Source organism: Rhopalosiphum maidis, chromosome 3, assembly GCF_003676215.2.
Source record: "Rhopalosiphum maidis isolate BTI-1 chromosome 3, ASM367621v3, whole genome shotgun sequence".
Classification (NCBI taxonomy): domain Eukaryota; kingdom Metazoa; phylum Arthropoda; class Insecta; order Hemiptera; family Aphididae; genus Rhopalosiphum; species Rhopalosiphum maidis.
In genome coordinates, this window is record NC_040879.1 from 65,828,271 (window position 1) to 65,854,144 (window position 25,874).

At 25.8% G+C, this 25,874-nt stretch overlaps 4 protein-coding genes across 6 annotated transcripts; 1 reads left to right on the forward strand and 3 right to left on the reverse strand.

Moving 5' to 3' along the window:
- Positions 1-756, reverse strand: LOC113558096 (uncharacterized protein DDB_G0283697-like). Its single transcript, XM_026963611.1, has one exon. It carries the CDS (start codon positions 754-756, stop codon positions 1-3), a length of 756 nt encoding a protein of 251 aa, XP_026819412.1.
- Positions 757-1,888: 1,132 nt separating this feature from the next.
- On the reverse strand, positions 1,889-6,431 carry LOC113559277 (WD repeat and FYVE domain-containing protein 2). The gene is made up of 8 exons (XM_026964940.1): positions 6,294-6,431; positions 6,042-6,218; positions 4,073-4,214; positions 3,615-3,841; positions 3,168-3,407; positions 2,926-3,031; positions 2,302-2,525; positions 1,889-2,216 (listed from the first exon to the last, which is right to left on the reverse strand). The coding sequence occupies exons 2-8, from the start codon at positions 6,200-6,202 to the stop codon at positions 2,081-2,083; spliced, it is 1,236 nt and encodes a 411-aa protein (XP_026820741.1). The 5' UTR covers positions 6,203-6,218; positions 6,294-6,431; the 3' UTR covers positions 1,889-2,080.
- A 2,166-nt stretch (positions 6,432-8,597) lies between these two features.
- LOC113556792 (mitochondrial import inner membrane translocase subunit Tim23-like) lies at positions 8,598-11,437 on the reverse strand. 3 transcript variants are annotated; one of them, XM_026961949.1, is made up of 5 exons: positions 11,299-11,437; positions 10,956-11,190; positions 10,021-10,285; positions 9,773-9,942; positions 8,598-9,269 (listed from the first exon to the last, which is right to left on the reverse strand). In XM_026961949.1, exons 2-5 carry the CDS (start codon positions 10,981-10,983, stop codon positions 9,151-9,153), a joined length of 582 nt encoding a protein of 193 aa, XP_026817750.1. In that variant the 5' UTR covers positions 10,984-11,190; positions 11,299-11,437; the 3' UTR covers positions 8,598-9,150. The 3 variants fall into 3 exon arrangements, with proteins under 3 accessions (XP_026817750.1, XP_026817749.1, XP_026817748.1); XM_026961948.1 differs by having other exon boundaries at positions 10,956-11,201; positions 11,299-11,433; XM_026961947.1 differs by lacking the exon at positions 11,299-11,437 and having other exon boundaries at positions 10,956-11,292.
- A 5,916-nt stretch (positions 11,438-17,353) lies between these two features.
- On the forward strand, positions 17,354-23,037 carry LOC113556696 (carboxy-terminal domain RNA polymerase II polypeptide A small phosphatase 1). The gene is made up of 5 exons (XM_026961795.2): positions 17,354-18,038; positions 21,225-21,493; positions 21,626-21,775; positions 22,385-22,570; positions 22,656-23,037. The coding sequence occupies exons 1-5, from the start codon at positions 17,966-17,968 to the stop codon at positions 22,842-22,844; spliced, it is 867 nt and encodes a 288-aa protein (XP_026817596.1). The 5' UTR covers positions 17,354-17,965; the 3' UTR covers positions 22,845-23,037.
- The last annotated feature ends 2,837 nt before the right edge of the window (positions 23,038-25,874 follow it).

Consider the following 25,874-nt stretch of genomic DNA (forward strand, 5'->3'; position numbering starts at 1 on the left):
TCAGCACTTGTGCGATTTGCTATTAGTGCGGCGTCGGGGTTTGCGGGATCTCGAAGCGTCGCGGGTAGTCGATACCAGTAAGTTGTTCGATGGTGTTGCGTTGGACATGTTTAATTCGTCGGCGGTGGAATCGCCACACTCCTCCGCGAGGACTCTCCTCTGCCTGCGCACCATTCGCCTACTCGAGGACCTCCTTCTACGGCTACCGCTGCGGCGACGGCGGCCCCTCGCAGCATCCGTGATTTCAACGCCGTCGAACGACATGCCCGCGAGGTCTTGTCTGTCTACGACAGTGTTATTGCCCGCGACTCTGCGCCGCCCGCCACGGCCACTCATGCTCCGCCGTCTTCTACTCCGCGACGACGACCGCCTGCCCCTTCGTCTTCTACTCCTCCTACCCCTTCTCCTACGGCCCATCGCATCAGCAGCTTCGTCGTCAGCGTCCGTGGACGAGTCGTCATCGCAGCTGTCCTGCTCCTGGCTAGTATTATCTGATGTGTCCTCCTCAGTATCCTGCTCGTCTTCGTCCGCGCCACTGGTTACGCTCAACCGCCTGCGGCCGGCCCGCGATCTCCTAGACCTTCGCCTTGATCGGCGTCTGCGCGACCGACGGCCTCGTCTCATCTCGACAATACCGCTGACGAAATTGCGCGGTTGATCGATGGCTAACTCGTCTGTCGGATTGTCAACCGTGTTGTAGTGATCGCCTTCACGATCATTGCCGTCCGTTGGCACCGAAGTCTTGTTTCTTGCCATAGGGGCCATATGGAGTATGTATTAGCAATCAAATTATACTTTAAAATATTTAAAAACGAGAAAATAGTGTTTTAAAATTATGTTTCCGCGTCCGCAAAAAAATACTGGGGTATCTATTATAAAACTGCCGGGCGCGACTTAATAGCTCAATCTAACGTTGTCGTGTTTTGCTAGTGCCTAGTAACACTAAAATTACTAATAGCTAGATATATAGGTATGTGTATTATGTATTATGCATACGCCATACAATATTATAGGTAGATACCAGATACCATATTATTTATAATTTTTTAATAATAATTCGAATAGCTATTACATTTTATTGAATAAAAATGTCGAAAATTATGGCCCAACTTAGAGTGATTTAAACTTAAAATTTCGATTTATTGTATTGCGCTGCAATTTATAGACACGTTATTTTATGTGATTTGTTTTGAACCTTAACTCGTTCTCAAACGCTCAATTTTTAAGTTAGATGGAAATTTGATGTCGGAAAGTTATTTAAAAAAAAAAAATGTAATTTTAACTCAAAATAGAAGGTTTGTAATTCCAAAAAAAAGGTAAAAATTTAACTAATACCTTGCTTTGCTGTATAGCTATACTGCTATACATAGAAATAAATAGTTTCAGATAAGATGCAAATAAATTATACTAGTAAAGTATTTATAATCTTACATTTCAAACATAAAATATAGTTACTTTATAATATACTAAACAAATTTATTATTAGTATCATCATTTTGATACATGTATTACCCATGAGCCATGATTAAAGATAGTAGTACTATCTTTAATCATGATATTATCTAATGATTTGTTAAAAATTCAGTTATGTTTTTTAAATTTATTAATTTAACTAATTTATCAAAACATACAGTTTTGCAGTTGAGGGTTGAATGCAGCCTAATCTTATACTTTAAAATTAAATTTGTTCAGTTAGTTAAATATTAAATATACTGCAACTGTACTATAAATAAACAGTAGGTAATAATAAATAAAAAAGTTTTTAAATAATTTGCATACTTAAATTTATTTTTACTTATGACATAAAATACCTAATTTACTATAATAATAATAGTAGGTATAATTTAATTGATTAAAATTATAGGTTTTCAATTCATATATACGAATATGTGTTTGTGTTTATATTGTATTATAAACAAATAACATTATCATCCATTAGATACAATATTTTTTTTTTAATGTTTAACTAAGTTATTTTTAAAGTGATAAATGCATAGATATAGGCTCATTTTCTAAGTTTAGGTACAGAAAAGAACCTTAAAATATTCAATGGTTAAATATATAAATTGCAAATGAGAGTTTATAATAGCGTTGACACGTCCCAAATTTTTATAACTCTGTCTTGACCAACTGTCACAACACATTTCCGTTGTAAATCCATTGTAATTGACATTACACTATGCTTAGTATCATGGAATGTTGCAAGCGGTGTATGACTAAAAACAAATAAGTTTGTTAAATAGATCATAATATAAAACATCAAATATCAATATATAAATATAATATCAAAATAAATCTTACTCTATGTTACTGCTGCAGAATTTACAGACCCTTACTGGAAGCTCAAATCCCATAGATGGTATGGTCGATTGTTCTTGGCTACATTTATCACAAAGAGCACGGCCACATGCTCTACAATGATGTTGCCTTGAACCAAATTGTTTGCGTTCAAATATTCCAGTGATATTCCATAAAAATGGTCGGCTACAAGATTCACAGTTATCTGATTCAGCCCAAGGAGGTGTCTAAATAAGAATTAAAAAATAAAATAAATTAAACGAATAGAACGAAACATAACAAAATCTAAAAATCATTACTCAATGACAAAAATATATGATAAGTATATGCATAAATTTTATAATTATAAATTGCAAGATTTTTTTTTTATATATTATTAATGTATAGCTTAATTCTTATCTTTAGTACATGCACTTAAATTATGAGATTGGTCAGTTTAAAACTATTTATAAAAATAGAAAAAAACAAAGTAGTTGTGATGACAAAATGGTAGTAACTAGTAACAATAATGTTATGTAGTAGAATTACAATTTCACAGTATATAAAAAATGTTAATACATAAATATTTTGTTTTGATTTAGGAATACTAACAAAAATTGAACATTTAAATTTACTTAAAATACTTACTTCTTTTCTTTCTGCGTTTAAGTCCCAAAATACCAAGACAGAATCTTCACCAGCCGATATTAATTGATTTTTAGATGATACAAATGCCAACGATGTTACTCGATTACTAAAAAAAATATATAATTTTTTTTTTATTATTAATATTATACTTGCAATTATTATTACAATATAATCATTAATAATTATAAATTATTTCAAGTAATGAAAACTTAACATTTTAATTAGATATTAAAAATACATACGTATGACCATGAAGTTCATAAGCTGTGCCATGACCTCCACCAATATCCCAAATTATAATTAAACGATCATGTCCAGCTGAAAATAAACGTCTTGTTGATGAATCCCAAGTGAGCATTTCAATACATGCAGTATGACCAGTCAATGTAGTCACAACTTGTAACCCATCAGCCTTAATGTTAAGCATTGTAATATTTCCAGAGTAATCTCCAACAAAAGCATGAGCTGACTCAGCATCATATCTAATTTAAGGCAATGTAAATCAAATTTACTTATATTCTGTACAATTATTTACACATAAACATGATACAATCAAAATTGTATTTATATACTATAAATATTATTAAACAGAATTAATAATTATATTTATATGAATAAAAACAGAACTATTTTATTTATAAAGCTACTGATTGCTATTCTTATTAGATAAATTTTAATTCAAAGGATACTCCAAAGATGTACACCATGCTGCACACACAAATGGAGGACCAATTGGATTGCCATTTTTTGCATTATGGTATTGAAATCTTTTATCACGAGATGTACTTAAAATCCATTGTTCCACAGCACCATCTATGGCTACTTCAGTCCAGATCATTCCAGTTATGCGGCCATAATGAGCTAAAATATCACCTATAGGCTCCATGCGATTAAAATCCTCTTCTAAAATAAATTCCTGGTAAAATAAAATAAAATTTTTGAATAATTTTCTGCTTATAACTAATAGAAAAGAAATAATATTAATTACAAACTAAACATTGAAGTAAAAACAATAGTTATATCAAGATGAAAATTATCAAATTTAATACTTAAAAAAATTCGAAAAAATTTAACAAATACAATAAAAAAAAAAGTATGTTTCACACTTTTAAATAAACTATTGTTATAATAATGATGTAACACTTACTGATATGGTTCCATTTTCTTGTCCAACAAATAATTGTCTAGATATTGGTCGATAAAATAAATCAACAGCAGGTGATGGCAAATAATTGCATATACTTGGCCAATATTGACCTGAATCTCTTTTTAACCATACTCTAACAGATCTGAAAATGTTAATAACTTAATTATAGGACAAGAATAAATTAATATTCATTACAATATTTTAAGTAAATATACTTTCTATAGGTTATATGTATACTAAAATTTTTTATTTAATTAATATTATTTTTAATGCCTATGTACTCGTATAAACAATAATTCTATGAGTTAATACATTATTTCAAAATAAAAATCAAGTATTTATATCTAGTATTCTTAATACAACCTAATCAAATAATACTGTGTTCTAAAAAAAAATATTAAGATAAATTGTTATTTCATAGGTATACTTTTAAATGATTTATAGGAAAATTAAAATTAATAGCAAATAATGAGTTTGCTTTAAATTAATTTACATCCTCTTTATAGTAGATAATTTTTACAAGAAGAAATCATTTTCAATACTTGGATAAACATTCTTCCATATATATGAAAATATCAAAGAAGTAATAATATTACTAGTAACTACTAGTTACTTTAGTAACTAATAACAATGATAATTTTAATTAGAAATAAAGTATATTATTTTAAACTATTAAATTAGAATCCATTATATTTTAATTATATGATAAATTAATTAATACAATTATTTAAATACATAAGTATATTTTGATTTGAAATATTATTTGTCCAAAATTTAAAATTAATGTTAAAAAGCAATGCCTTTTTTCTAAGATATTTTTTATTAAGCTAAGTAATCTTAATGACACAAAAATTGAAGTTTCTCAGACTTTAAATACTTCATAGTTTGTTAAACATAAAAACTGAAAAACAAATAAGTATAAATAATTATATATACAATATGTATTATAACTTATCTAGAGTAGTGAATAGAATTCCAAACATAATACATGTTCTTTTATTTTTATATATTAAACATTCATGTGTTTTTTTTAAGAGGAGGCCTCACTTTGTTCAGTATCAAAAATAAATATTTTTATTTTAAAATAAAATATTATTTAAATATAAAATCTCATGTCTATAGTTACTTTAATATATTGTGATAACATTTTATTTACTTGGAAAAAAAATTATCTGACATTTAATACATATTTATACAAAATTAATTAAATAAATACTACTAGATTACTTATAGTACCTTCATGTAAATGTTGTTGTCTATGTGCAATATTAATTATCATGTTTATAACAATATAAACTAATTACTTTTCAATTTTTTCCTAAACAATGTAAATTATAGACTGTCTAATATAATGAGCAAAATAGTATATATTTTAAGAGGATATCAACACATTGTTTGTTTTTTCTCTCTAACCCACATGAAACATGACAAATTTGTGATTAGCAGTTCTGCTTAAATCATCATTGTTGATGTTTATACTCGAGTGAATTGACCTATTCTTAAACTTAAATTTTGTAACATTATAATATAGTTGTATTGTTTTTACAAAAAAAAAAAAAATAATAAAAACATGTTTCTGTGTTTACGATGTCGGACCAAATATTATTAAGTTATGAGTCGATGATAACCTTATTGTTATGTCATAATATATTCTACAGGTAGTTAATTGTTAAAAAACCTATAATATGTAATAAATTAATCTATAATGAATTATTTTTGAAAGAAATTGCAAATTTAGTATAGACACATAAATCATTTAAAAATGGATCATTTAAGATGTTACAAGTGAGGCATACCAACGAAACTTGTATCAGACGTAGATGTGTGGCGATTAACTACTACATATCAGATTTGTCATCGTAAAAATGTTTACACATTATAATAAATCACTTTTTCATCAGTAGATATAATATTTAATGTACTATCAAATAAAATCTCAACCAATCTTAAATTAAAATAATAATATTACCGATCACTTGAAACACTAATGACTCCATCAGTTTCAGGAATAATGATGGCCTTGTTCACATTGTCACTGCATCCTTCAAGTTTGGCCAATAATACAGGCTTTCGGTTTGAATTGAACTTATCGTTGCTTGAGCTTGGCCCAGGTTTGATTTGAGCTGCCATTTTTCAATCTCACAGTCTTTAAAACGATGATTAAATTTAGATAAAAACCAATAATTTACCACACTTATTGTTGAGTGACGAAAATCCTTACTATATTAAGATACACACATCTACAAGCTAATTAAATAGAAACATCCAAGAATTTAGTTTTCATAATACTATTAACGCATACAAAATCAAAGAATTACAACAGATTATTGTTTCATATCCTTATCAACTAAGATAAAAACGGTTCCATCATTTTCTTCTTATCATATCGTTCAAACAAACGTTGCATACAGAGTGATTTTATTCTTGTTAATTATGCGAATAAGGCAATTATTTTCCAGGCATTAGACAATTGAAAATTTCAATCTATTTATCGACATTTAGGTTTTCAATTTTAAAGACATAATAATATACTGTACGAAGTTGAAAATTAATAAAATCGCAGAAAGTATGCCAAATTACGATAAGAAATAATCGCTCTGTATACCAGTTGCGCATCGAATTATCGAATGGGGCGGCTTCGTCGAGTTCGTCGTCGCTTTGAATTCAGCTGAACTGAGCTGAGCTCGGTCCCTCTTTACTCTTTTAAGTTTTCAGTACCTACTTCATACTTTGTTGTAGTTAATCAAACTATTTAAGCTCAACATTTTTTTTTTATTTTACCAACTTAGGTAAACATAATTATTAGTATTAGTAATTAGTACGTATTATCATAATTTATACTATGTACGCCATGTTCAAATACAATGTTATTGATACTTACGTAGTTACGTGCTATTCGGGACGCAGACTAACACGGCGCTCCATACGAAAATTAACTAAACTACCGGGTCACGAATACCATATGATTATTGTTATTTTGTTTAGCTACCTACCAGTTTATTCAACAGAGAAATTAATTTTATAAAAATTGTATACTATTTACTACGGTTATTCGAAAAACAGACGTCTATTAAATGGTGTAAAAAAATTATAAATTTACCTATAGATCTGGATGAAACTTACAGAGTTATATTCTTAGAGTCGGACAATATTTTGGTATTTTTAAGATTAAGTAGACTTCATTTTTCTAACGCAATTTACGAGTTTTTAGCTAGTTAAAGTTCTAAGACATCAGTTTATACCCTTTGAGGCACTGCCTACCTATGTCAAAAAGTTGTAGACACCTAGCGGTTTGGAATCGCTAGAACTGTTATTACTTATTAAGTCATACATTTAAGCATTAAGTGTATTTATACTAAGATTAATAGTTAAGTTAGTCATTGTTAACTTGATACTATAGTATCAAGTAAATAGTTAAATAATTAAATAGTTTTTAATTATTAATAATAATAATTAAATTATTATTGGCCAATGTAACAACACAAATTAAGATATATCTTAATTCATGCTTTAGAGTATACAGTAACCTAATCATCGAGAATATCAATTAGGTTGACATGAAAAATTGATTTTATTTAGGATACCTGCAACATAGGTTAACAACACAAATATAGATTATATAAGTAAAAAAACAATTATTACAAAGTATGTAAATATAATAAATTTATTTTATTTAAAAAAAATCTAATACTTATTAGATATCTATATTCTATAGGACATATTTTTATTGAAATAAAAAATTCTGAATATTTAAATTTGACCTATTTGGCAGCAACGACTGTGCCACTGAGATATACAATGTAATTATAAGCAATATGTCACAATTGTATAAGTGTATTTAACATATTTTTATTGAGATTACATAAATGACTTAAAAAGATTAAAAAAAAGTGTGTACATTTATGTTTAATTATATTATATTATGTACATACTCCTTTGCTTTATACAGAGCAAAAAAAACAACATATAAATATGTGACACTTGAATCTGTAAAAGAAATTTTCAAAAAAGTCTTTATATTTTATATGATATAATAAGGAAATATTTTATAAATGAATGAAAGCAAAAAAATAAATTAACACACATATTCTATAATCAATATAATATTCATGATAAACACACGACACACCAAATCCTACATTTGTATGCTTTCTGAAAAGTACAAATTTAAAATAAAAATCAGACATACCAATATTATTAGTTTTTATTCTTTTTAACTAAATAACTATTTGGAGAACTACTTCCATATAGTAGGAAGTTAAAAAATGTATATTATGTATATATATATATATATATATATATATATATAATGGACTTCTAATTAAATATTAATTTAGTTGAATGTAGTGTATATAAATATAGAAATATGTTATAATACTCAAAAAAATCAAATTGTAAAATATGTTTAAGTATGACAATGGTATCTATAAATTTATTATCAAATTTAATTAATTGTATTAAATTGATGAGCTCCAATAATAATTAAATATTTTCAAGCTCGCTTTAAATCAACATTGACTATACCTAATACTATTTCTTTTTTATTATAACCAACAAACATGTTATAAATTAATAAAACTACAAACAAAATATCTAAACTTTTCTAATCTTTCCAGATAAAATATATACAAATAACAATTACATCAGTCACTAAAATTAACACTAGACGAACAGCAAATCAATTAGTCAAATAAACATAAGGTTCAGAATATCCCTTAGTAACTAACTGATAATTTTATAATAGAATAAGGTGGATGAATTACATTTTATACTTTTCAACATCAAGACAAATTTATTTTTGCTAACTGTTTTTTTAAACTAGAGGATTTGATAAATTTATCAGAACTACAACAGAAATTATATTGAAAACCAATTAAATTAACAAATTTAAAATGTAGTTATTAAAATATCTACGTTATACACATACAAATATTTTTTAATTATAATTCAATAAATTTTATCAGGACAGGACTCCAAATAAGTTAATAGTTTTCACCAATCAAAAGGCATTACATTGTATATCTAAAAAACTATTATGAACATTTATTTTTGCGAACATTTTATTTTGGTAAACATTTTTAGGAATGAAATACGTTTCTTCCCATTTCTTTAATTTTGTCCCTTGATGTAATTAAACTGAATGCCGTAGCAAGACTAAATCCAATCAAACCACCAATGCCACACCTTCTAAGGCCACCTGAAAAATTGAAATAAATAATTAAATATAAGTAAATATAGTTGTATTTATACAAATATACATAAATAGATGATAGAAGTTAAATGATGGCCCATTATATAATGCTAAATAAATGTAATATTTGTATTACAATTATTAATCTGTTATTGGAATAAATCATACCTGATTTATAATCAAAAATTATGAAACATGAATTTACTTTGTGAAAAAACTTTTGGACCAATTTTAAGAATACTTAATTCATAAGAAACATTAACGATTAAAAATTATTAAAACTAAATATATGTTTTAGTCAAAGACTAATTTAAATAATTTAATTTCTGAGCAGAGAATTATTTTAATTAGCCTTTTATTTATAAAGATTCTATAATAAATTTGTATGGAATAATTTAAGTATTTTATTTATTTGAAAATAATTTTTTTTTTACTTTTTTCATTGAGATTTTTTGTTAAAAATTTTATAATAAAATAAATTATAACTTAATATTTAATTAACCACTAACTTGTTGCTTTGTATAAAAGTCCAGTGCTTGTTCCTGCCACGATAGTATTAAGCTCATCTTCACATCCCCGGGTCTTTTCTAATATGATACCAAAGATACTATAGTATACAGATAATGTTCCAAATGTATTAGACAGACGTGCTCCATTTTTAAAAACATTATTTAAGATCCTGAAAATTTATATAACAATATAACTTTCTAAGGTAAATCAATAATACACTATAAAGCATAATATTAATAAATATTACTGTGTTCTATTGTATGTACTAGTTTGGTTTTCCATTGATGTCATTTTTATACCACTGTATATTCCACGTATACCACCAATTGTAGCACCAATCAAACATGATGTACCAATTTCAGTGAATGACAATTCAAAGCGTCCACGTTGCTTGGAACCAGCTCCTTCCAGAAATATATATTCTGGCTGAGATGACTGAGGTAGAAGTTGAGGGTCATAGTTTAAATATGGAGACGGAACTGATGGAAAACTATTCAACATTCCTCTATTGGCTAATTCAAAAATAATAGAAAAAAATAGTGAAATCAATAATTGAATTATTATTATAAAATTATGTATAAAGGGTATATTTAAATAGGTAGTAAGGTTTTAGTTGTAATCGCCATACCTACTATAAATAAATATGTGACCTTTTTATCTTAAATAGCACACCTTGTACCACACTATACAATGATTTATTTTTTCACATTGTATACAGCCTAAAAAATGTATATTTGTAGAACCCACAATTAAGTTCTTAGTGAATATTAGAAATTATTGATTTTATTGATAAGAGTTTAATTTATTTTATTTTACATTATGTCAATTTAAATATTGAACTATAGATTGTAATAATGATTAGTACTAATTACTAATCCTACAAAACACAGTAGTAGGTATCTATTGATGTTGAACAAGAATACCGAAAATTGATAGTCAAATACAATGTGCATTACACAACTATAAAACATTGGAATTACTATGAAACATAACACATAGGTCAAAAAAAAAAACACATGTATATCCGCCATACAGGCCGTATATACCTTAGTCCATCAAAGTAATAATCTTATATAAAATATTAATTATTGATGGAAGTAGTTTTATTAAGGAAAAACATCATAGGTATATTTGAAAGAAATTGGTATTACCAAATATTTAAAAAAAAATGAAACTAAATACCTTTATCATCGCCCTCTAAACTGAACATTTTCGTTTCTGAAGGTAACTAACAGTTCACAAATATCTGATTCTTCAATAATAAGGTTATGACAGTAGGCGTTCAATGATTATGCTGGTCTAAGCATCCGTATTTGACGCGTAAAGTCGTGACCATAAACCCCACACAAAAGTCCCTTAATAGTTGAAGTTTTTGTTCATCAATGGTAAAACATACAGCGATATAAACTGAATGTACCTAAAAATCAACTTATAGAAAATCAATGATAAACGTTGATAAGTTATACGAGTATATCACAGTTAAATTAATAAATATTAAATAATAACTAATTGAGGCTTAACTCACTTAAAAAATTCAAGGCTGAATGATGATGAAAAATAAAAATCGAATCAGTATTTTTTGGTTATGTTTTATCAATACAAATTATTGTACGGAAAACTCTAGAGATAACGTATGGTGTTTTTACAGTACTGCGAAATAAGCAACACCGACTAATGCTATCGCCTAGCTGTATGCCGTATTGTCGTGCGTGATTATGGAGGCTTGTTTGGAGGTCATCGTTCGTTATTAATTCCTCCATAGGAAGAATATTAATGTTTTTTCATTTTGTCATCATTAGTCTATGACATTATGACAGAAGCAAAATAAATTAAATAATTTCTCGATATTACACGAAGCGTATAGCGTATCCCATTCTAAATTTTGACTTGGCCAATTCAGTCCGGTTGCTTGGCTGATAGACCTAGATAAGAATAAATTAGGTATTTAATATGATATATTTTTTATTGGACCTATTATTAGTATTATTTATCTAACTACCTCTGTATACTCTTTACGTAGGTTCAATAATAGGTAGGTCATTAATCAGTATGTTTTAAAATGTCAAGTAGTAAGTAATAGTACACACTTATAAAAAATATGTACTTATTTCATATTTGATACTGTATAAGTATTCAAGGAATTCAAATACCTAGACGTCGAACATCGAATACCTGAACCACGCATACCTTTCTGAGCACCAGAGTACTCATACATGCTTGCAGTTAGTATATTTACCTAATATTTATGAAGTTTTTAGATTCTGCAAAATTGTGCGACAAATAAACTGATTTTACAATCAATTTTTTTCTATCTATGTCGCTACCTTCTGAAACAGATTTAATCTTCAATTTTAAATACGTTTTATAAAATTTTTAGTAGCAAATTGTATCTAATTAGTACTTCTTTAGGAGGTTAAAAGTTTTCCTGATTTCAAATTAATGGGAATTATTACACAAAACAAGATTTTAATTAGATAGATTTTGTTTTTTTTTTCACGTTATTTAAAAATAAATATACCTAAGTATAAATTAATTTTTCACCTAAATTTATTAAGCTCTATTTGTGCTATATAAATGTTATAAAATATATCAACTATGTTTAATCTTATTTTCGATTTAATTATAAAATTATAGATTTTACTTTTGTTTGTTTCATAAAAAAGCTTGAAACTTTAATACAAGGTTCCTTTTACTAGATCTTCCTACACCAATTAAAAAATATTAAAATATAGATTCTGAGTGGAACGTTGAAAGTATTAATATTACTATAACGTGTTTTATTTTTCTGTATGTGTACACGATTTCTAGAAGAAAAAATACTTACATTTTCAACTTTGAAGACTATTTTTGACAGTAAATTAAATATATTTATTGGCAATAGTAGTACTATAACACTGCAATAAGTTATTGTAGTATTAGTGTATTAGTACTACTTATTTAGGGTAAATGGAAAATGCTCAGTACAGTTCACTATGTTTCTGGAATTTCTTACCCAAAATCAGTTCTTGACAAAATCAACTTTATTTATTTGTTGTAATTCAAAAATAATCTTGAAATTAGTAACAAAATTCTTGTTAACATTTACTTATTTATTATACATGACTGACATAACTTACAAAAATTTTTAGATACACTTTTTTGCTATTTTTAGATATAATTTATGAACGATTGAATTGCAAATTTGCAAATATTGACATTGAATAGGTACTTACATTTCATACGTCAAAAGACATTTTATCCTCCTCAGTTTCTTATTTTGTTGTAGTTCATTTCTTTACATAAAGAAATATAGTTCAACATATAAAAACTAATTTTAAGCTTTTTATTGGCATTTGAAATTTTTCGTTTTATTTAGAAAAATATATTGATAAAAATGTTTAAGTTCAGTCCAACAAATTTAAAATTATTTCGAGTTTTTACAAAAGCTGATATTATTACAATTTAAATACTCGAATGTATTAAAAAGGCAGTCTATAAATAATAGATATAGAATTCTAATATCTAAAATACATGTAAGCATGCATTTTTTGTAAGCTTTTGAATTTCAAATTTTGACAGACGTCAAAATTATGAATAACTATTTGCAAATTGTGTTATAGTTAAAATTGTATAAAAATCTAAATTGTAATAGATAAGCTTAAGACTTAAACAATTTTATACAAGGTTAGATATATTATGATTATAGGTATACCTCTATACTATCCCATTTCCATTTTCCCAATCTTTTTGCGGTGCTAATATTTTACACGTAAATAGCATATTTCAATTGTACCTATTAGTTTTGGAACTTATACTAATTGGCACCCGATATGTATAAAATTTAGAATAACGTGGGAGAGGTAATTTGATATGATTTTAATACTATAGAATAAATTAAATATCGTAAATATCTACAACTGTCAATAAATTACGTATTTGTATCTTTAAAGTTGAATATTTCAATAAAATATTTGTCAAAAGAAAAATTGATGTGGTCCTTATATGTTTATATATTTATATCCATGTAATATCTTTTTGTAAACTTAATAATATTTAAGATTTGATTTTAGGCCTTATATAGAGTAGGTATTAAATTAGTGCCTATAACATTTTAGTGTTAATTGGTATATATCCATATAGGTACGATATATTATAACATCATTTGGAATTGATCCACAATACTTAGTCTTAAAGAAAATCCAAAACTACGTTTTACAATTCACATCATAAAAAACAATGTATTTATGTATACATCCGTGTATAATATATAGGTACCGTGAATACCGAATACATCAATAATTATAGTTATACTAAAATTAAAATTGTAAACACTTGTAAATTGTAAAAAATCAATTATAATAATAAAAGAAAAAACCTACAGATGAATTTAAAACTACTAATTTTTTTTTTAATATTTTACTAGAGAAATCACAATCCTACAATCAATATTACTTATACTATTTAATAAATAATTATTATTCAATATTAATTTTAGCCATTTCACAATTAGAGCATAAACGAGAGATTTACACAAATAAATCAGGAAATCACATTATTGGCACTTAATGATAATACCTACTATAAGTTTTTTATTAATGTTATTACTTATTATTTTATACTATAGAATATAGATTGTAGTCATGCAAGACTAATAGTTTAACAATACTGATTTTGAATATTTTATAATTCAATTAAAAATTAAATAATTAATTAATTTGTAGACAATACACTAAAAAACTATACTATATTATTATTATATTACCTATATCATATTTATATATATTTAGGTTTATATTTTTGTTCGTTTATTACTACACGTACCAATCTATTAAATTGTAATGAATTAGCTTTAGCTAATATATATACTGCCAGCTGCTACGATAATTATTTTTCGTAATAATTATCTTCTATTCGTTCAAAAATTATTAAAATTTAATTACATTGGTATAATTATAAGTTATAATGTTATAAAGTATTATATTTCGCGGTAGAATATTTGATACATTTTTTAACCAATTAAATATTACTTACTATATTAGTAACTAATATATTTATTTTATCGATAATGAATGACAGTGATAGACGTATTATAGTGTATAGATGTATTGATATTTATTATTTACTATTTATCATAGTATTATAGTTTATTCTAACAGAAATGAACTCCACCACTTATATAGTTTATTTAGTATAATAGCGTATATTGTATATATATGTGTGTGTGTGTGTGTACATAACTCTTGATTGCATGTCTGACGTCAGTTTATATTATATGATTTATAGGTATATTAAATCAGTCCACTTCCTAATTTTTTTTTAGTAAAAGTTAGCCCTTTCTAACCTTTTTACAGTCTTACTTTATTCGAGGTTTCGTAATGAAATTAAGTTCTTACACATATCTCCCTAATGATGATATTATTAATAATAAGTTTCTTGTACATATACTTGAAAGGTAATAACTAATAAACATTTTAAAAGTTTTTATGTATTTTTTTTTACTACATTGCTGTAATGCTATAAATTCAACTTTTTAAATTTGTCTTTCTTTTTTGAGCGTCCATCTTAAGAATATTCAACAGAATATTTCAAAAAGTATTTGACTAAATTATACATAGGCTTTTCAATTAACTATATTCATTTGCAACCATGTATGTTTTTATGTAAATGTCATTATTACTTATATTATATATAAATATATATTCAATATATTCAAAATTGACAAATCAAATTTAAAATATTTTTTTTAGTAAATGAACGACGTAAGTAAATTTACTCGGGAAAAACTAGAATTAAACATAGATATATTTTTTTTCTGATTAAGACTTGGTTGGTACCTAGTGAATATATATTTTCTAATAAGGATAAAATATTATAACTCAATATTGCGTCATTCTCGAATGTTGAAATTACTTTAAGAATATTAATTTATATGCCATATTCGTGCAGGGAAAATGTATTTTTCTGTATAAAATATAAAAATTCAAAAATTATTTACGATCATCAATAGGCAATGAAAAATTATCAACTTGCTCAATATTATGTATGATGAAGACATGATTTTACCAAGATTGTAGATTTGATAAGCGAAGGAACGAAATATTCAAAACTTATAGCTAGAAAAAAACATTTATTTACATTAGAACATTTTATAATTTATAAATCATTTTAGATTCCGAGCGAAGCAATTTATGTAGTTATTATAATTTTACAATGTATGTTTTTTATGTTTATAATCACCATTTGAGACGTTTTCAAAAAATGTATTTCTTTATCTTGATATAATAAAAAGACGAATAACTGTAACAACTTTTTTACCAAGAGTTTTTATTATTATTTTCTATATGTACGGTAAAACTTTTAAAAATTCTGATAAAATAATTAAATTTGGGTAAAAGGTAGAAATGCTTGAAAATATAATCAAGGTTCCTAAAAAGTTGTTCATTTACCAATTAAAAAATATCAAAAATATTTTTATTGTAAGCGTTTATAGTTAGAATTTTAACAAATTTCGTTAAAATCTAGAAAATGTATAAATTATTTCGTGGTTAAAAAAAATTAAAAATTTTAATATTCATGCCTAAGGTTTAAACATTTAATATAAGATTCATCATTAGTTTTTCTACAATTAAAAAATATAAAGTTTACCGGAAAGTCACATGAGTTTTATATTTGAAGTCCATATTTTTACACATTAGATATTCACCTATCTCACATGTGTGTATATGCAAAATTTGGTTTTAGCAAAACTATCTCTCTATCATTTCTGTTTTGCTTCAGATGAAATATTTTCAAATTGTTTTTGTTAAAATTGGTAATTATCATATAGATATATTAGTATAGAAATGGTCGAGTATTTGTTTATATAATAAACCTCAACCGTGTATAATAAACTTTGACTCTTACATATAATAGCTGTTACTCAATAATAAAATGAATAATCATTAACCGTTCAGTGCAAAACTGCAATATCACAAAATACTGTATAGTATGGTAGCAATAGAGAGCCAAGAGGTACCTATTCGTTTTTGTATTTATAATATAATATATTATTTTATTATATTCTATTCGGTTGTTGAATTGACTCCCTTTTGAAAATATTTCCTGCCTATATGCCCGACGTGTAAGGGCCCAGTGCGTGATATTTCATACTCTGCAACTAACGAGGAGTACTGGTAGTAACAGCAGTAGAAAAAAAAGTCGACAAATAAAAACATAACAATACAAAATAATACGTAGGTATAACGACGACTATAACCCTTCTATATACACACGTACGACGGTGGCGGAGGCGCGGCGGCGGTCATTCGAATATACGCGGGAACCGTACGCATTCCATCGGTGGCCGTTGCTGTGGTTGTGGGCGGGCGGGCGGAGTGGAGAAAATCCAGTGTGCGTGATCGTTTATGCGCGTGCGTGCGTGTTTGCTCGCTTGTCAGTCGGGCCCGTATGCGCGTGCGCTTTCTCGTCCGGCGGTCTGCGTGTTTGCGAGGTGGCGGGCGCGCGCAATAGTGTGTGTGTCCGTTGCACGTGCGTGTGCGTGCGTGTGTGTACGTGTGCAAGAGTGTATGCGCGCGGCGCGTGTACGGCGGCAGCGACGACGACGACGACGACGACACACCGCCCGTAGCGCTCCTACGTAGTTAATATGTACTTGTGTGTAGGTACGTTCGCCTTTTCAAACGCCAATAAACGATAAACAAATCCTTATAAATAACAATAAAAACAATAAAAATATTAAGTGATACAGATTTCGGTGATAATATCGCGCACATTATTATTATTGTGATCTTAACTACTACTTATTATTATTATTATTATTATTATTTAACAACAACGTCGTTCGGCCGTACGTGCGAAACAATATTATAATATTCAATATTTATCTCCGTCTCGTTTGCGGTGCATGTATATCTACGATTCCGTTTGACGCGGCGTCATAATAATAATATACGATCGACACTTTTCGGTTGCGCACAACGTTTGTTCCGTTCGTATCGTACCCTTTTCACCGCAGTCGTTGCGCTCGTGGGCACGATTAAAAGTGAAGGACACTTTCTTTACTGGGCCATTTCGACGACCGACCGCATTCGGTGACTGGCGTGTGCGACACGACCATCGTTCCGCCGTACATATATGGTGCATTATAATAATAATTATATTGACCGCACGGACGTTCACAGGACACCACGGGAGGTGAAAAAACAAATGTTTAAATGGAAGCATCTTCAATTATCACCCAAGTGTCGCGTGAAGATGAACACCTAAAAAGTTTTGTGCCAGATAAGGGTAAGCCGATTTCTCCTATTTTGCATTTTTCGTCTTTGGTATAGCTACCTATATAATATGACATTATCATTTTTATTGTCGTCGTATTTTGACATAATGAATTATTACAAGTCTAGTAATTCGCCATGTGGACATGATAAATAAAAGATAAACTGTTTCTATTTACTATAATTTATACGTTGTTACCTAATTGTATTACATATTAATTATAGTTGTTTATGTAACCCGACTTGTTTCATATTTTATCAAAAAATATGCAAACGTTTTTTTTACTTTTTAGTGATAATCAGGTTTGTAGATAGTGTTAGCCTGACTGATTGATATACTGATTTTAAACGGACTACTAGAAGACAGAAGTTATATAGATTTTACTACATTTCTTAGTTATATGTTCTCTTATGATAAATAAAATAATCTTAGCACTCCCTGGCAATCGCCGATTCAGCCTATAATCTGTACGGCTACTACAGACATTTTGTACGTTTTCATGTTTTACTAGTAATATCTCGTAATATATTGTCAAATGAGATCCTATTATATAATGTAAAAAATTAAAGGATTATAACTATTTATTTATTTTATTTTATTCTATAATAATTTATACATGCTGAGATAAGAAAATCAATTAACAATATTATTGTTTAACATTTGTTGATTGGTAATAGTGTAATAGGTACTAATAATAATATATGTTAATTGGTTTTATTTATTCATTAACTTTTTTCTTTTATTATTTTTATAAGAGTACAAATTATTTATAATATGCTATTTATTTGTTTTTACCAACATAATATTTTTTTTTTCAGTGTTACTGTAGTTTTATTTTTCTTCGTGATATGTTCAGTAGGTGTCATTAAATTTGAATTGTGCGTGCAATAATTAAATATGAATAACATGTTTATACTATTATAGTGATAGATAGATAATGTGACATTATGTCACATTGTCACAATGTCACAATATAAGGTTAACAATATATCCAATTATTCATAACTTTATGGGTAACTGATAATTATCTAGTGCCATGCACATTATAATTTACTTAAATATTTTTTGGGAGTGGTATCAAAACTCAAAAGAAACATTTCTAGAGTAACCATCATGTCTATTGATACCCTTAGTGATGCCCATGCACAATTAAACATTTTTATATATATACATTTGATTGCCTATACACATTAACTATGTAGGCGACTTACTGTTTATTGAACTTTTATATCATGTGTACATAATTGCTTGAATTTCTCAAATGAATTATATAGTAATACTTGCCCATACTTAATTAATCATTTTTTATTAATATTTAAGGGATTAAGATATCTAATTTGCATAAATATTGTTTGTTTTTAGATATCAGAACTTAATTTAAAATCTTAAGTTAAGCACATATTAAGTAGGTCGTTAACCAATTAATATGTCTACTATATCAAATATATTTGTAAATTATATCGTACCTTTAAAAATAATTTAAATACATTTGAAAAAAAAAATAAAAAATCATATTTATTTATCCAATAATCATAGCGATTTTATTTACAACTTGTGTTGATTATCTTTTATACAGTTTTTAATGTAATACATTTTTAAAAAATGAATGGTTATTTCACTGAGAAATTAAAATTTAGTCTTCATAAAGAAGTTAGGTATTTTGAAAGGTTTTAGTTATGTATTTTATGATTAATTAATTTCAAATTAATAGCTAACTTCTATTGTTTTTTAAAATCAAACATACTAGATTGAATGTTATATAAAATATTAAATTATATGCACAATATGTTTATTTAATCTTAATTATTGTTTGCATCATTTTTATTTTTGCTGCTAATAATTATCTTCTATGATTTCTTGAATTGAACTATAATATTTTTGACGTAATAAATTAGGATTATGGAGTTTGTAATATACCTACCAATATTATTATTTTTATGTTTATTTAATTTGGAATAATTTAATGTCGTTATTTTTAATATTATATGCGTTCTAAGCAGTTTTAGGTTTATTAATTATCTCATTTAATCAACATACTATGTATAACTAAATGTAATTATCTTAAACCATATTTGTAGTTGATTAATAATAATTTTACTATTTAAATAATAGCTTCAAGTTTTTACATTCCTTTTTAACTAATATGTAGAATGTAAGTGCCTACATAATGGAGAATTAATGTATTTATAAAACTTTGGTAGCTTAAAAAATGTATTATTCAAGTTTAGTTGATTAATAATACATAATAATACCTATTGAATTAAATTGTATGTCTCCTTATATATTTATGTATTAGCATGTAATAATTTAATGAGTGATAATATAACAAAATATAGTTCAAATTCATTTATAAACAGTAGGTACCCATACACGTAATAAAATTGTCAGAACTCTGGTAATTTGGATTAACAAACTTTATTTTAATTAAATGTTATATATTTATATTGTTTTATTACTTTTATTGAGTGAATTGTATTATTTAACTGATGATAATATCAGTTAGATATATATCGCTATCGAAACAATGGATATTTGAATTTTTGTGTTTTATTTAATTTTTAGCTTTAAGTATGTAAGTAATTGCACTTCTTCAAAATATCTTGATGATTCAAACACATATAAAAATTAGTTTAAATTATAATGCTTAAGTATTGATTTATGGGGTACTTGTAAATATATTATATGCATACATACCTATTAAAATTATGTTTGACCTAATTTATTTGTTGTTTTTTGTCTCTGTGTATACTTAAGACAATAATGTGTGTTAAGAAATATTCAGTTTTACTTTAATTTAATTATATTATTCTTTTTTTAACAATCTTTGTTTGATTTGTGTACCTACTAATAAATAATTATACAATCTGACCTTTTAGGTATGGCAAAATGTCTATTAGTAAATTAAAAAATATAATTTTAATAACCTTAACAATTTTAAAATATATTAACATCTGGTGGTTTATTTTAATAAATATAGATACTGTTATTTGATACATATAAGTATAACTCGGTAATTGATGATTAGTTAATTTAAATTTCTATTCATTATTTTGTTTTTAAAATACTTATAACTAATTAAATTTAAATAAAAAGTCAATTAAAATTGTTGAATCACTTATTGTTATTTATAGGGAATATTTTTTTACATAAAATTAATTGTACATACACTAATATATTTATATTTTATTATTTTTATAGCTGATCATGTTCGATTGAAAAATGAACGAGGTTTGTGGCGAACATTATTATGCTGTTTTGGAAAATCAAGAACAAGACCAAATTCTAGTTTTGTTCCAAGTAGTAATATACGTGGAGTGAATACTAAGTCTGACAGAAGTTTTACTCCTCCTCGTAGCCCAGATCTTTCACAGTCATCATACTTACTTCCTGCTATAAGACACCAAGATATGCATAAAAAATGTATGGTTATTGATCTTGATGAAACACTTGTCCATAGTTCTTTTAAGGTACATAAAAAATGTATTAAATATTTATATCTCATACATAAACATTAAACTAATGAAACACAAAAAACTTATACTGTGTTAATTTAATATATTAAATACTATAAACATATTTATTTTTTTAAACTTTAACAGGCAATTAATAATGCAGATTTCGTAGTACCTGTTGAAATAGATGGCACAGTTCATCAAGTCTATGTATTAAAGAGACCACATGTAGATGAATTTCTTCAACGTATGGGTGAACTCTATGAGTGTGTATTATTTACTGCAAGTCTTGCCAAGGTAAATTTATTATTTAATTACTAATTTAAAGTATGTCCTTGGGTTATATGTGTAAAGTAAATATTTTATTAACAATTTAATGCATGTTAATCCTTAATATTTTTAGGTGTCATCTTATATTATTTTTTAGATTCTGAGCGAAGCAATAAATATATTGATATTTTATGTTTGATTTGGTTATATTCTAGCTAATCTATTAACTTAATTAGGCAACAATGTATAATATGATTTAATATGTTGACTGCTATGTGACTGCTAGTTGTCTATATAATTTCTGATTTGTATATACTTTTTTATTTGAAAAACATTGAAAAATATTTATACATAAATAAAATTGTAACTATTCCTACTATGTTACTGCTCTTCTTTTTAGTATATTATTGTAGCACCATAGAAAAGTTAATAATTTAAAATTGTATTAATTTATGGTTACCGGCAGTCATGTAGCATATAAATAATAACATGGTGTGGCCGCTGGTGTCCATAAATATAATGTTGTATCCAAATGCTGTACCATGCATAGGTCGGTCACATGGCAGTCAACGTGATAACACTGCTAACAGTTAACATAAAAATAATGTTTTCTTTATTTATTTTGTTCACTTTTAGTATGCCGATCCAGTTGCCGATTTACTAGATAAATGGGGTGTATTTAGAGCCCGTTTATTCCGTGAATCATGTGTGTTTTATAGAGGAAATTATGTGAAAGATTTAAACAAATTAGGCCGCGCATTACATAAAGTTGTAATTATTGATAATTCACCTGCATCATACATTTTCCATCCAGATAATGCTGTAAGTTTATTTTTTTTATACAACATAATATTTAATTTAAAACAACATTAACTTAATATTTATTTTCCTAAAATAATTTTTTTAGGTTCCTGTTAATTCATGGTTTGATGATATGACTGATAAAGAACTGTTGCATTTAATTCCATTTTTTGAAAAACTCAGTAAAATGGAAAATGTTTACCCAGTTATTTGCAACATTAATCATATGGCAAATGCTGCTGCTGCAGCTATTGCAGTACAAACTCAACAAATAAATGCCGACGATGTTTTATAGCATAAATTTTTAAGTACAATTTATTTGTGCCAATGGTAGTTATTCAAATCTACCATGTTAAACAAAAGTAATAATAATCATAATGTAACAATCGTATAAAGTATACAAAGATAAAATTATAATATTTACCTAATTTAGGTAACATAATTTGAAACTGTTTTTAATTTTTTTTCTCGTTAAACTTCTCTAAGATACTTTTTTAAATATTTAATTATGTTTTTCTAAAAAATAATCATAAACTGATAATTTTTAAAGGTATTATACCTACCTATATCATTCAATTAAAATTTTTTCATTATGGTTTTTTAGAATATTAATTAATAACACTTAATGTTTAATATTATAGGTTACCTACATTTTAAAGTATTTATTTACATCAAAGTACTTATTATCCGTGCATAATATGTATTGTATAGTGGACTAATCAAGGACAAAACAATTTAATTTAATTTAACTATTTTTTTTTTTTTTTTTTTATGTGTTCTAATACGCATCTGATAAATATGTTTATATAAACATATCATATTAAATCATACTGGTTTAATCTCAAAGTTCAAGTTATGGATGATATATTAAAACTTAATCAAATCTATTTTTTATTTTTTATGTTTCTCTGTCCATTTTTATAATAAGTATTATAATATAGAATAGTTACAAATATCTATGCTTTTGTCAATAACTGATTGTTTTTTATTTTATTGTAATGGAATTATTATTATTATTATTATTATGTAATTTATACAAATTAAAAGTAAATTATTGACACCCCTATTGCATAGATTCACGAATTTAATAATATATTATACATTAAAAATATATTTTAACTAAAATCAAACATTCTCTAATATGTATTTTGTGTTTTCTTTTTTTGAAAAAATAAATAATCAATTTTTTAATTAATAGGTAATTATAAGTTCTCAAGAGGACACAATCAGTAATATAAATAAATATTTGTATTTAAATAGTGTCATATGACTGCATTTTAAATTACTTTAAATAATTTTAACAATATTGTATAGAAAATAAGTATGCAATACCATGGAGTGAATTATATATATATTCATAATTATAAAAATGTTGTATTCATTATCATTTATACATTTTTTTACACTTTGTAATTTGTAAACAAATGGAAATATTTTATAATTTTTATAAAAGTCCATACCATATTATATTCTATATTTTAATATATTTTTTTTTATTTTATAAGCAGTATTTCAATTATTTTATAAAAACAATATATTATATATGATAAATTATGCATTTATCAAAATTGACTGGTTCAAACTTTGTTTTGTTGTGTATTCATTAATTATTATTGTGTACTCTTGAGATAATTAAAATAATAAATGTTATTATTATTTTTATTTATGTTTTAATTAAAAATATTCAGTGGCTTATACAGGGAGAAGTGTGATTTTTATCATTAACATTAATCAAAAATTCCAATAAAAAAAAATTATTAAAGCATATTTATTTGCACAAATTATTTTAATACTAATTTAGTTGAAAAAAATATTAAAAGAGATATATTAAGCACAGAATTAATTAAAATCAAATAATTTTTTTACACTTCTAATTAATCCTGTATATGCTACAGATAATATTAAGAACACCAATGTTGTACTATTACCTTTTGTGATTGTCTTTCAAAATATTTTGGAACATGTGTTTTTATTATTATTATTAAATAATTTTATTTTGTTTTCTTTTAAAATTATATTTATTTTTAACATTTTATCACAAACAAAATTAGAATTAACATTAAGTTAATATCTATATATTTATTTTTTGTTATTCTACTAGTTACAGTTGAACATTTTACAATCTGTACAAGTTTTGTTATACAATCTCTTAGTATTGTTTATGCTCATCAGTTTAAATTTGGTTTATTTTACATATTATGATTTCAAATAATTGAATCTCTTGTTTACTATTAATTTTTGGTTTTTTTCGTACAATTTTATTTCTTTTTGTAAAATACATTTAGTTATCTAATAAATGAAGTATCTTTGTAAAATATTAACATGTACATTAATAGACTAGATTGTCACTTATTATACACACTTCACTCTTTTAAAAAGTACTGAAACTATAAAATATACACATATATTATTATTTAGCTCTATGATTTATTAACAAGGTCTAAATTTGTTTATGAATAAAATTATAACTGTACTTCTTATTTCCAATAATATATTATATGTGTATAATAAATTAAAAGGTTGCCATACACACGTTTTTTCTTTGTCTTACAAACATACATTGTACTACATTACAAAAATTGTGTTCTGTTATGCCATTTGTGTTCTTGTATGTGAGTTTGATTGTAATATTGGAGCGAATATACAATATTATAAAATTTTTAATTAAATATATTATGATATTTCGTCTAAATTGTATATTGTAGACTTTCACTGTTAAGTTAATATTTTAATTTTGAAGTATCTGCATTTTAATGTTGTAATATTTAACTCATTCTAATATTAACGACACAAAATTGGTTTTGCTGAATACAAATTTGCTATTTGTTATGTTTGTCAGACAAAGACAACATACTCACAGGATTTTAACAAGAAAGGTTAGGTTATAACAAAAAAAATATAAATAGGAATATGCATAGATAATATTTTATTATATTTACCTCTAAAAAAAACTACTACAAAAACTGTTTATAATAACATTTAAATGATATGAAAACTCAATCTTTGTACTTTTCAGTAAACAGTAAATACTGAATAGGTACTAAATACATTATATATATATGAAAAATAAATGGTATAAAGTAAGTATTTGCACTCTTTGGTCAAGTGACCTTGTACTAAAATTGAACTTCTATGACATGATATGGTTTTTATGTATATTTATTTTGATAAAAACCAATTTTTGGCACTGAAATCTTATTTTTCAAAACAAAAATGTTAATATCAAATGTAATATTGTTTACTGTACAACTATTTTTCATGTTTTAATTATTTTTTATCTTTGACTTGGATATCGTGAAATTACTAAAATAGTACATGTACAAGA

Excerpts from the sequence above, each read along its gene's own strand:
- LOC113558096 (XM_026963611.1), bottom strand. The coding sequence starts at position 756 with ATGGCAAGAAACAAGACTTCGGTGCCAACGGACGGCAATGATCGTGAA.
- LOC113559277 (XM_026964940.1), bottom strand. The coding sequence starts at position 6,202 with ATGGCAGCTCAAATCAAACCTGGGCCAAGCTCAAGCAACGATAAGTTC. Across the intron at positions 3,408-3,614 it reads GCATGGTGTACATCTTTGGA|ATATGATGCTGAGTCAGCTC; the intron begins GTATCCTTTGAA and ends GCCTTAAATTAG. Across the intron at positions 3,032-3,167 it reads TATGAACTTCATGGTCATAC|TAATCGAGTAACATCGTTGG; the intron begins GTATGTATTTTT and ends TATTTTTTTTAG.
- LOC113556792 (XM_026961949.1), bottom strand. The coding sequence starts at position 10,983 with ATGTTCAGTTTAGAGGGCGATGATAAAG. Across the intron at positions 9,943-10,020 it reads AGTACATACAATAGAACACA|GATCTTAAATAATGTTTTTA; the intron begins GTAATATTTATT and ends ATAAATTTTCAG. Across the intron at positions 9,270-9,772 it reads ACTTTTATACAAAGCAACAA|GTGGCCTTAGAAGGTGTGGC; the intron begins GTTAGTGGTTAA and ends TCAATTTTTCAG.
- LOC113556696 (XM_026961795.2), top strand. The coding sequence starts at position 17,966 with ATGGAAGCATCTTCAATTATCACCCAAGTGTCGCGTGAAGATGAACAC. Across the intron at positions 21,494-21,625 it reads TTGTCCATAGTTCTTTTAAG|GCAATTAATAATGCAGATTT; the intron begins GTACATAAAAAA and ends AAACTTTAACAG. Across the intron at positions 22,571-22,655 it reads TTTTCCATCCAGATAATGCT|GTTCCTGTTAATTCATGGTT; the intron begins GTAAGTTTATTT and ends TAATTTTTTTAG.